The sequence below is a fragment of the Castanea sativa genome, chromosome 1 (assembly GCF_040712315.1).
Source record: "Castanea sativa cultivar Marrone di Chiusa Pesio chromosome 1, ASM4071231v1".
In the NCBI taxonomy this organism is placed as follows: domain Eukaryota; kingdom Viridiplantae; phylum Streptophyta; class Magnoliopsida; order Fagales; family Fagaceae; genus Castanea; species Castanea sativa.
In genome coordinates this window covers 51,804,956-51,818,371 of record NC_134013.1, presented here as the reverse complement: position 1 = coordinate 51,818,371, position 13,416 = coordinate 51,804,956, and the positions used below count along the sequence as shown (strand labels likewise).

Below are 13,416 nucleotides of genomic sequence, written 5' to 3'. Positions count from 1 at the left end.
CTAATTTCTAAGAGCATTCTTATAAAAGTTCTTAAAAATTTTAGCATTTAACATCTAAAAAACCAACTTTATAATATATAACACATCATTTTACAATATACCTTACATCAAAATTTCTATTTTTCTAACACTTCATTTAAATATTCTTTTTTTATTATATTTTTATTCATGTTTAATTCTTCCTCTATCTCCCTGTCTCTCTCTCCTCTGTCTCTCTCTTTCTTAACCCAACTATTTTCAGCACCACTAGCCACCACCATACCAACAGTCACCGAACCCACCACCCAACCACCCACCAAAAACCCACTACCCATACCACAACCACCACAAACCTACCACCCATGCCACAACTAACAAAAAAAAAAAAAAACCCTCCACCATCGCCACCACTAGCTAGATCCACCCGCAACCATAAACCACAACAAGAAAAAAAAAAAAAAAAAAAACTCCACCATTGCCGCAACCAGCCAGATCCACCCGCAACCACAAACAACAACAGAAAAAAGAAAAAGAAAAAAAAATCAAGACCATTAAAAAAACTGCATCGTGACCCAAGAACCAAAACCACAACCATTGGACCGTCAAACCCACAACTGATGACCATTGGACCACAATCGCCGACCATTGGACCGTGACCCACTTCCATCGGACCGCGACCCACTTCCATTGGACCATCAGATCACGACCCACAACCATCGGACCATAACCCACAACCCAAAATCAAAACCACGACCATCAAACCCACGACCCATGACCATCGGACCACAACCCATGACGGACTACAATCATTGGACCACAACCATTGGCGGACCACAATTGCAGGACCACAACCATCGGTGGATTACAATCACCGGACCACAACCATCGCCAAACCACCAAGAACAAACAAAGGCACGGGAGAGAGAAGAGAGAAGTGAGAGAGGAAAGAGAAGAGAGAAGTGAGAAAAAAGAGACGTTGGTGTGAATAAAAAGAATATTTTTTTTGCTTACAATCTAGCTACGTAGCTGAATGCTAAAAAATTCAGCATTTAGTATTATAGGTATCTTTTTATGATTCGAGGTGTTAAAAATGCTAAAGGTGTTAAAAATGCTATAAAATAGCATTTAGCATTTTTAACACCTTTGATGAGAATGCTCTAATGGGCCATATATCACTATAGACATGTCTGTATTCTAACGGACCAATGTCACCAAACATAAATTTTTATGTTATGTTTTGTCCTCTCTCCTTTTTTATTTTATTTATTTATTTTTGATGATGTTCAAATCAGTAGGTCTATTACCCAAGTTTGTAGTCTTCTACAACAAGGTGAAAAGTAATGAACTTGCAAAAAAATAAAAACACCTTCAAAGAGCACCGATGTGATGCCAGCCTATGACCCTCCAAAGGTCAAGTCAGAAACTAGTAATAAACTTTTTAGAGAGGAGTTTATAAATAATATTTTTTTGTGTACCTCGAAATTGGAATGTCATGGTGTTTATATAGAGGTTTGCGGATGATCACCGTAGCTAAATTGTAGGGACATGGGGTTATCCCTTAGCTAACGTGTAGGAGTTGGGAACTATCCCATAGTTGTTCCATATGGAGTGAGAAGTTATCCCTTAACTAATTTGTAGGAGATGGGAGTTATAGGAGAGCCTCAGGTGACGCTGGCGTCATAACACGAGTTTGATATGCTCAGTCTTACTCGTTAGCTTTTGGTCATGATATATGCCTGTGCCAATTGTTTCTAGTCTTCTGCTTTCTGATAGGTGGGTATTTTTTTGGAATACCAGCTCATTTGGGAAGGGTAGTGCATTTCAAAAGAGTAGCTATGGAGTTGGTCAAAAGATTCCTCATCAATTTGAATATAGTTATTTCTTTTTGTGATGTTTTATCATCTATACAAATACTACCCCTGAATTCAAGTGATTTATAAGTGAAAAATAACAAGTGATTTATTTCAAATTTTGTCTTATAAGAGAAAGCAATATAGAATCACATCTTCCTCTTCTTTTTCACTCTTTTAGAATGGGAATCACAGCTGATGAAATAGGTAATACACACACACACACGAAAGTTTAGACAGTATTATACTATTTAGTATTTTTAATTGGATATAAATTTTGAAAAATAAATATTAGATCATATTGGGATGAAATGTGTTTTTTTTACCAAAAACAATAAGTGTCGAGTTGGTGTTCAAGAATATGCATGTCCAAACAAAATTTGTGATATGGCTAACTTTCAAAACCTTACAAAATTAGGATTTTTGTGTATCGGGTGCGATGTTTTTTTTTTAAAATAAAAATTTACATGGTTGAATTATATTTTTTTCTTATGAGAGAGAGAGAGCGAGAGAGAGAGAGAGAGAGAGAGTATCATGAACATATGGTCTCGAATCTCCACAACAAAGTCACCGCAGTCCTCTGCAGTACATGGTTGTGGTTGCAACTGGCAATATAGGCAGCCGATGGTCCTTGGTTGTCTAAGTTTTCTTGTAGACGTCTATCAGTTTTATGTCTGGAAGGATTTGACTGTTAGATAATGCTAGTCATTTTCCAATGCCGTATGTTAATAGTGACATAAAATCTTACCAATAATTTCACATGTTGAAGAGGCTGGATGTGTTATTCCGTGTCTACAGTAACACCCTAAATGGCAACAAAATTGATTTGTTTTTTTGGCATTTTTAACCTAGGCATTCACCGTTCAAATCCCATATATCTCTTAACTATTGAAATTTATATATATATATATATATATATATATATATATATATATATATATATATATATAAAAGAATAAAATTTAACTACAAAATTGGTTATAGTTTAAGGCTATAGCCTTACTCAATATCAATTATATTACTACATATTTTGAAATTTTAACCGTTGAATTACATGTTCTTTATACTTTTAATATACCTGTCAAATTTTATATCAATTGGATATTATTTACTATATGATTTATAAGATTATATTTTATGCATAATTTTAAACTATAAAAACTTGCAATTTTAACAATTTATCGTTGACATAACTAATGATCTTTAATTTTTTAGAAATTTTACAAATATGAAAGATATAAGAAGAAAATGTAATCTAATGGTGAATTTGTTAAAAATTCACATCCAATAAAAAAAATATTGAATAAGGTTGTAGCCTTTGATGGGACTGACGAAGTTAAACATAGACGAGGTGGTCTTACGGACGAACCTGACCAGTTATCGGCGTCATCAGAGGAAGAGTTAATGTCATTAAATGTTGCCAATAAAGCCTCAACCGTTACAAGACCAGCTGGACGAACCAATGGAAAGGCATTAACGCCCATTACTCCCCTAAAGACGTTATTAGAAGAATCATTAATACCCCAACGAGTATAATCCCCAAGGGTATATAAAGCCCTCACAACACCAAAACAAGGTACGGAGACAACATCACAACTTGAACTAATTTTATTCTTGATATTTCAACTATTGCCTTCTTTCGTACTGACTTTGCCATCGGAGGCATTGTGGCAGGCACCACACCGGTGACCACTCAAATAAGTTCTTGCTCCCTCAAGGTTATCAGAGTACTGCCGGGAACCATCTGGACGAATCCTAGAGGAACCGACGATATACTGCTTCATCAGCCTTATACTGCAATCAATTTTGTAACTAAATTTTGTCCTATAAATAACAAGACTTTAAATATTAAGTTGATAGATCTTCTCAAAAAAAAATAAAAAAAAGTTGATAGATTAACAAACAAGAACTAATTATAATATGTGCTTAACAAAAAGAAGTTAAAATAACAATTTCAGGCTTACAGCAAGCTTTAAGAGTATAAATTACACGAATTCCATATTTGAGAGTACACCATAAATAACAAGTTTTAATAGTTGAGGTACAGACTTAATAGTAACCTTAAATTAAGAAGATATAGATAAGAAATTAAAACTAAACATTAGGAACTGACGCAATAAATTGAAATTATGAGGGCGTTTGGATTGCACTTATTCCTGCGTCTGCGTTTTCAGTTTTTTTTTTTTTTTTCCTCCAGCCGCAAGTGTTGACCCAATCTTCTGTGAACAGTGCATTCGTGCACTGTTCATGGACTCACAAATTTCATTTTTTAGTAACTTTTTCATTAAAAATGGATCCCGCAGTACCATTCACACATTTTAAAATTATTTTGTTACAGTGTTTTCAGTTTTCAATTTTCAGCAATAAAATTATCTAATGTTTAACGTGAGTTTCAAACCCCCATCGCATGTGGCACCACAACTCGTGGCGAAGCCTGGAACACATATGAAAGTTGTGAATATCGGGGACGCACGTCAACCTCAATAGATTTTTAAATATAGGAGCTCTGCTAACTGTGATATAAAGGAATACATAACTGACCAGAGTAAAGCGCATACCAGAAAAAGAAAAGTGTAGCGCATACCAGAAAAAGAAAAGTGTAACCCACGTGAACTTAATTTCTTCGCTTTTTACTAAAAGAAGAGTGCCACTTTACAACGTGCCTTTTATACCTCCATTTGGGAGGAAACGTTAAACATGGATGGCTCTTTTACTGTGAGAAAAGGTGCATGGACTGGGGAGGAAGATATTCGACTTAAGCAATGCATTGAGAAGTACGGTGAAGGAAAATGGTACCTGGTTCCTGTCAGTGCAGGTATTATTCTAGAATATAGAGTGAGTGAGATTGATTTCTCTTTTTTCTTTGGTAAACCAAGTTCTTTTTGTTTATGTCTCTTCTGTCTTTTTTTTTTCTTTTTCTAGTTCGTGAGAAAGTCCGTGAACACAATTTTTGTTACCATCTTGATGTGGTTTATTGCGGTGGTCTATGTAAAAATGATAAAAGCAGCAACTCACAATATGCGACATTAGAGTTGTTGCGAAGCTTCTTATTTTTTTAGTATGTTTCATGCATTTTGCAGGCTTAAATAGATGTAGGAAAAGCTGCAGACTGAGGTGGTTGAACTACCTGAAGCCAAATATTAAGAGAGGAAAATTCGCTGCAGACGAAGTTGATCTCATGCTCAGGCTCCATAAGCTGCTAGGTAACAGGCAAGTCCCGCGAGCAAATAATAATAACTTCAAACACAGAATGTCATTAGTTAAGACTACTGCAGCTTACTGAAGATACAAAAACCATTAAAGAACCAAAGATTAATTAATTTAAAATTTGGGTGAAAACTAGGACAAGTAATTCCAAGCTCTCTCTGTCTTTAAAGTTTTCTTTAGATCTTTTTGTTGGAGGAGAAGGAAGTGAAAAGATGTCATCATAACCATGCGGACAACAACTATAATTATTAATGGTGATGCTTTAAAAAAAAAGTTACACTAGAAGAGGGGGATTTAAATTTTGGATTTCTCTAGTTGGTGATGATGTCTGTTACATTTAACGGTAATGTTTTTTCTTATCTTAGAGATGGGGGACAGAGCCAAGTATTCGTCCAAGGGGGCCGTGGACCTCCTATGGTTTAGGGAATATATATTTATTTATTTATTTAAGGTTGATTTAGAATTTGAGCCTTAGAAAATTAAACTTGTCCCCTTGAAGTATAAAATAGTCCAAATAACAACAAAAGTTAAACTCAAACAATAACAAAATAGGCCAAAGAACAACAAAACTACCGTAGGGAGTCATGTTATTTTGCCATTTGATCTTGACGAATTCCCTTGCTATGAAATAAATAAATAAATTTCTCTCGCCATACATGAAATTTTTTTTTTTAATTAATAGTCCTATGAGCTCCTTGACATTTATCATTATATAGCTAAAACGGTTAATATAAGAAAGATGCCTCCCTTAATGGCCTCGAACAATCTGGTTTCCTTCCTAATCCTCATGTCCTAAAACATTAGGACAGAATAGTCAAGTCAAAAACACATTTTAGATATCGTTACAACTCTCATCGTTTCAACATCACTTCCTACAATTTTTTGAATGCGGGTTGATACACATTGATGTTCACACAATGAACAAATTATGTTAAGTTTTAGACCCCTTAACACAATATGTTTAACTTGATATTAAGCCAAGTTGATTAACAAGTTTGTTATTCAAGTTTAGGTTAAACAATTGTGAACAAAACAAATATAATGTGGAAAGTAAAGAACACAAAGATCTAATGTCTCAGGAAAACCAAACTGGTAAAAAACTTAAGAAGGATTTAACCTAGCTATCCTCAAGGTAAAAACAGATTCACTATGAAAGAATTGAAATTTGTACAATAGGACTTAGACTACTAACATCCTAATACTACCTCGTGTAGAAAACTTACTACCATAACCACGTGACAGCTCCGAGTCCACGAACTACTTCTTTCCTTGAATCTGCACCAAACACAAGTTCTCTTACTTGTGACTTTGAGACTCCACTCAAAGGTTTTGTACTTTGAAGGATCTTTGTGCAGCAACAGAATCAACACCAAATCTTGATTGGAAATCTTGATCTTGGTAAAGCTTTTCTTGTGTTTTAAGGTAAACACCTCTCAAATCTCACACTAGAGAAAACACAAAGCTATTTAGAGACTTATAAAATGTGGTGATAGGCCAAAACTGTATTAACCCCTTGTGATGGATTAATTGATTAATTAGCCAAGTTTATTAATTAATCAAATTAATATGCAATCTACGTGGCAACACAAACAAATCACCAACTAAAATAAAATGCAGCGAAAAATAAATTTGACAAAGTGATTTGTTTCCGAATGGGGAAAACCTCCAAGGCAAAAACCTCATCGTGTGATTTTAAGGCCATCACTCCCGAGAATTCACTTTTATCACAACAAGCAGTTACAAGTAAAGGAATCCCAATACCTTATACCAATCTACAGTTGAACCCTTACCCCAATACCCAATTGCACTTGTTCTGTAGTACAATCTCTCCTTTTAATGCACGGCTCCCAGTACGTGACTAATCAATAGATGCGCGGATCCCAGTATGTGACTTGATCACCAACTTGAGAAGGATGTTGGCTGCAAAGTTCTTCAGTTCATCACACGATGAAGATCACGAAGTTGCTTGGTCACAAAACCCTACGGTGTACAAACACAGCAACTTTGTCAAGAGAAGGAAGAACTAGGGTAAACTAGGTTTATGGTCACAATTAGCATGAACAACACTTTGCTCAACACTTGTGCAATTGTGCTCTTTGTGACGGCTTTTAAAATAATCCTTATATATGTTTAGGGTTGTAAAAAAAGAAAGCCCAAACATATACTCACGGATTGGAATGAAATCAGAATTGAAAATCTGATTTTCATAATTCTCAATAGATACCTTATCTATCGAGCAACTGTCGAGATTCGGGCTTAGACAGCTTTCTAAATCTCGATAAATACTAGCTGTCGAGTTTTAAAAACCAGCACTTCATTACTTGATTCTTAGACATACTTGCATGGCTTTAACACTTGAACTTGAAACCTTATTCCTTGAAGCATTAAACATATCCTAAATCTACCAAATTACAAGTAAAGTGCGTTTTGTCAAATGATTAGCCAATACATGATGACATATGTTCCTAACATGAATCACATATGTCCTAACACGTGGCTAGGGTTTTTCCTTTTATACTTAAAGTAAAACACTTAACCCTACATGCCATATGGGCTTGGGCTGCGTTTGAACTTTCTGCAAAATTTACTGATCCACGATTCTCAATCGATCGAGCCTAATTTTCGATTGATCGAGCCTTGTAGTTTTACACTATAAATTCATGCAAAACACTCGATTTAAACTTACACTTAAACACACTTTGAGCAAGCCTAAATCTAGACTCATTGTTTTGATCATGGTTTTCCAACATATATAAAATGACATTCTAATACATTTAGTTCCTAAAGTCTTAGAACCTAACAATCTCCCCCTTTGGTAATCCGTAACAAAACACAATTCATAAAAAAATAAATTGCTCAAAGTGTAAAAAGCCCAAATACACAATATTGCCCAACCTATACAATTCAAACTAACTACTACCTATCAGTTGCAAGTGTAGACAGTAGCTTCAAAAGAATCAACTTGTAAATTCCTGAAACACTAAACAAACCATAAACTCATGTGTGGAAAATACAACTAAACCAAAATAGAATTCTTGCTTTCACAAAACATAAAATAAAACATATTATAATGAATAAACCATCATATAATGAATAAACCATAAACAGTGTATCAAAGTTTGTGAAAAAAGAAGAAAAAAAATATACATCTCATAAAGAAAACTACATCCAAAAACTAAAATACTCCCCTATCTCATAAAAAAAACTACTCCCCCTATCTCATATCTCATCTATCACACTCCACCTATCTCTATGCACTCCCCCTTTTTGTGACGTATTGCCAAAGGGCAATCATGGCTGATCTAGGGGTGAAGAGGCATCTCTAGAAGCAGCATGATCGGCTCGTAAGGCAGCAACTTCATGAATCAAGTCTAAAAGCAGCTGTCCATGTGCAGACTGGACTGTAAGCACGGTCTCCAACATAGATCTAGTAGAAGCGGTAGATGTGAGTGGCTCAGGATCCACAGTAGTAGTGGGATCCACATACTCCTTAGCTGGAGGATAACCAGAAGGAGGACCTTTAGAACTAGCTTTTAACTAAGCTGCTCTTTGCCTAAGAAAGTTGGCACCTATGGGAGCTATGATACGGACAGGCCCAGAAGCAGGAAAGTCCTCTAAACCTAAATCAAGGAGAATCCTATGAATGAAAATAGGAAAGAACAAACCATGAGATTTAGCACTACTCCTATAGACCTCTACAAGAGAATGAATAAAAAGAGTAGGAAAACTCCTAGGAGCATTAGTGATGAGAGCATACAAAAGCACACATCTCTCAATAGGAATAGTATGGATATGAGAGATAGGATAGATAATGACAATAAATCCTAGAGAACAAATAATTGAGCTCAGTAAGCTCATAAGTATTAATCCAATGATCAGTACCCCAACTAATGGTAGTACCGGTGAGAAGTGACATGATGTCATCAATGGGAGGAAACTTTGTGTAAAGATACATAGGCTACTATACCAAAGGTGCATTGAAAGCTGAAGCCATTACCTCAGGAGTAATGATAAAATCTTCACCCTTATCCAAGTCTTCACAAAGTAAATATTGGAGTCATTGGTGTGAATAGAGAGCTTTGAGTAAAACTCTCTAATCAATGCAGTAAGAGGAGGATGTTCAACATCCAGAAGAGGTAGACATCGTCGACTCTCAAAGTTCCTACGAATTTCAAGATTAGCCTCATCTAGTATAACTTTTCTCTTAGCCCAAATAGACCTAAAAATGTTTACCTTTTCATAGGCATCCTAACAAGAATTAGACTAAAACCTAGTGCCATTTATCTTTGCTCTAGTTTTCCTAACCATGATTCTAAGAATAGGAAGGAAAAATAAAAACAAAAACAAAACACAACACAAAAACCAAGGGCAGATTGCATTATAAAGGGTTAGAGCACAAAAAAATATCAAGAAATTGACAAAATATATGATGCATGTAATGAATGCACATATGATGAATGCTCTAATGCACAAAAACTTGTTCAATTTTACCAAAATTAACACTAACTGACTTGAACAAAAGAGTTTTAAAAAAAAACCCCAAATTTTGAAAAACCCACTTTTCAAAACCACAACAAATTGATCAATTAAACATTATATTAGTGAGAAAACATGCTATAATGTACTAATTAACCAAAATCACAAGTCAATTTTAACCAATCAAGTCCAATTGAACAAAAACCCCAATTTTGGAAAATTTCGAGCCCTAGAATTTCCAATTCTTCTCAAAACACAATATTAATCAAATTAATGCATGAGAAACATGTACATATCATCTAAAAACAAAAAGCCAATGATTAACTTTGAACAAAAACAACCCAAAAATCCACAATTTCAAAAACCTCTTTGTTCGACATTTTTGAAAAATCTCATGAAAAATGTGAATAAATTGAAAAAGGAAGGGTATTTAGGTCTTACCTACACTTGAGGACAAAAACCCTTGAAGATTTGAGGAGGAAAATGACAAAAAAAAACTTGGATTGGATCGATCAAGAGAGAAAGGGACAACAAGAGAAGAAAAAGTTTTGCACATATAAAGAACACGTGAGACAAAAGCTTTTTATTTTTCTTCGCTTTTGGAATTCGATCGATCGAGTACCAATCGGGTACCGATCGAGCCAAGCAGAAAGGTCCCTTTAGAAAATCTTAAGTTTTCAATCGGTCGAAAAACATAGTCAATCGATTGAAACTCTGGAAAGTTGAATTTTTTGAAAAAGCGGTAGAAGATTATGCAGAAACAACACAACCTAAGTGATTTCATGAATGAAATGCATGAGAATGAGTTTAGAAGCTTTTCAAAAACATGACTTTTCAACCCAGAATTTCAAAACAAGATTTTTCAAACTCTTTACACCAAAATCTTCAACATTTGAACATATTTTGTATCAAAATCATAGAATATATAATCTTGGAAGGCCAAACCAAATTCACACACAATTTCATGTACTAAGTTTAGCAAAGAATAACTTGTGAAATTTGTGTAACTAGTTACAGCATGAGATACACGTGAGGTGATATGTAGATAGTAATCAATCACAATTTCTACATTATTCATCACATAAATTTGAAAGTGACTATCACATAAAGAGTTACATCGTATAACTCTCACATCTCCTAGAAAACAAGCTTGCAATCATGCAATTTTTTTTTATTTGTAATTTTGCCTTGTCATATATATTATTATTATTATTATTATTATTTGCATATTTTCTTTTTCCATTTTTTTAAAGGCAACACCTTATGATTTTTTATATGGAAGTGCTATACTTTCTCGAGCACAAAAACTTTTTAGATGCACTAAAGTGTTCATGATTGACTAGTAGACAGTGGTGAGATGGTTATTTATGTCTTTCACTTAGGATTTTTTAGTCCTTACAAAAGCATGTGTCTTTAAAATCAAGAGCATGTGATCAAAAACTATAAACAACTCACACAAAGCATGCACTACATAGCTAAAACTAGCAAAGTGCAAAAAAATAAGCTTATCTAAGCTAAATAAGGTACACAGGCATGTTATGCAAAGATAATAGGCCAACCTCAAATACATATCCATGATGTTTAATACAAAACACATCCTTCTACTTTCCTCTTTTCCTTTTTATTTTATTTTATTTTTTATTTATATATAATGAAAGCAGGAACAACCTAATATGAAATGCATGAATATAATGCAATGCAAATCCTAGAAACAAAAGAAAACAAGAAAACAAAAAAATGGTCACAAATGATTTTGAGATGAAGCGCAAGGACCATGTCAGAAAGACTCAATTAGATTTAGCTTTTTCCATCCAAAACTTCTTAGATGCAACTTTGGCTTTGGAGTTATTATTTAGATTAGAATGATAAGCAACTTCAGCATTGAAATAAAGTTTTAAAGCCTTTACCAATTCACCAATAAGTATAATAGGATCTTGTGCTTGAGGCACAAATACTTTTTGCTTAGTTGCTTGCTTGACAGCTTGCAATTTGAAACAGTTTGGGTGAATATGCCCAACTTTTCCACAAAAATGACAAACTCACAAAGGTCTATCATGCTTCTTACCCTTAGGTAAGTTAGGATTCTTAGGCTTAGAATTTTTAAGATCTACCCTGATCTTCTTAGGAGCAGAAACTTCTTTTGGCTTAACAACTTCTATCTTAGATGGTTCAAAAGAATGAACAAATTTTGTGGAACGAGTTTCAAAGTTAGAGATGCTATAAACAAAACCTAAACCTGATTTGTCTAAGGGAGACTTCTGAATATTCAACATGTGATCAAGTTTAAAACTAGCAAACCTATTTGACTGTTCTTTAGCCACAGACAATTCTAGTTCTAGGTTCTTAATTTTTTCAACCAACTTGATATTTTCAGCCTTCACCTTATTTACCAGTTCATTAGCATCAAACAAATTCAATAACAAGTTTTTCTTTTCTTGTTCAAGAATTGCTACCTTCTTTAACCCTAAATCCACACTTATTCCATCCTTTACAGCAACCTTGCATAGCTTGTTATAAGCTTCTTGCAAGTCAACACTCTTAGAGAGTTCTCCATCAGAAGGGTTTTCTTCAACCAAATCACTTTCATTAACTACAATAGTAGTTGTGAAAGCAAAGAAGTGGCCATCTTCATCATTTCCAGACTCGTGATCAGAAACTTCACTATCACTAAGGGTTACAACCATAGCTTTACCCTTTGTTCTTAAGAATGTTGGGCATTCTGATTTCACATGACCATACCCTTGACAACCAAAACATTGTTGACCTAGAGAATTACTATAAGATTGACCAAATTTTTCTTTTCATTGTTCAGAATTATTGGTTTTAGTTGGTTCATTTTTCTTAGAGTTTTAGGGTTCAACATTGTTTTTACTTCATGCCCTTCTATTGTTATTCCTAAGAAAATTTCTAAGTTCTTGGCAAGATAGGCAATCTCTGTAGAAGAGAGATCATCATCAAATCTATTATCATCAACATCATCAACTGACTTAAAAGCCATTGATTTGGATTTGTTAGTTTTGGGCAAGTCTAACTCATAGGATTGTAGAGATCCTACAAGTTCATCAACTGGGATGGAGTCCACATCCTTGCTTTCCGTAACGGAAGTTACTTTGGGTCTAAAGTCCTCAATTAAGGATCTAAGAATCATACTAACAATCTTAGGTTGATCATAAATTTCACCCAAATTAAATGTAGAATTAATAATCTCATTAAGTTTAGCATAGAATTCATCAAAACTTTCATCTTCAGACATCCTAATACTTTCAAATCTAGTTGTTAATTGCTGCAACTTGTTAATTTTAACTGCATTTGCACCTTCATGCACAGTTTGGAGAGTTTTCCAAGTAGTATGAGCAATCTCAACATTTGAGATTCTCTTAAACTCTTCCATAGAAACAGCATTAAAAATAGCATTCGTGACTTTGCTATTGAAAGCAACTGCTTCTTTTGGGAAGTAGACCACTCGCTAACAAGAGTAGTTGGTTTCTCTCATCCATATTCAACAGAGTTTGTTAATTAAGTCTAGGTTAAACAAATATGTGTAGAACAAAAATAAAGTGGAAAGTAAAGAATACAAAGATCTGATGACCCAGGAAAACTTAACCGGTAAAAAACTTGGAGAAGATTTAACTTAGCTATCCTCAAGGTAAAAACAGATCTACTATGAAAGAATTGAAATTTGTACAATAATACTTAGACCACTAACATCCTATTGCTATCTTGTGTAGAAAACTTACCACCACGATCACGTGACAACTCCAAGTCCATAGACGACTTCTTTCATTGATTTGTATCAACCACAAGTTCACCTACTTGTGATTTTGAGACTCCACTCAAAGGTTTAAGATCTTCTTTAAAGATCTTTATGCAACAACTAAAACAACAATCAAGTTCTTGATGTGAA

At 34.3% G+C, this 13,416-nt stretch overlaps 1 protein-coding gene across 1 annotated transcript in view; it reads left to right on the top strand.

Annotated features, from left to right (window-relative positions):
- The first annotated feature begins 4,395 nt into the window (after positions 1-4,395).
- LOC142622664 (transcription factor MYB1-like) overlaps positions 4,396-13,416 on the top strand; it is a 31,008-nt gene continuing 21,987 nt past the window's right edge. Inside the window, exons 1-2 of the mRNA XM_075796185.1 lie at positions 4,396-4,644; positions 4,910-5,039. Coding sequence (XP_075652300.1) covers positions 4,527-4,644; positions 4,910-5,039 — 248 coding nt within the window. The 5' untranslated portion in view covers positions 4,396-4,526. The remainder of the gene's footprint in view (positions 4,645-4,909; positions 5,040-13,416) is intronic.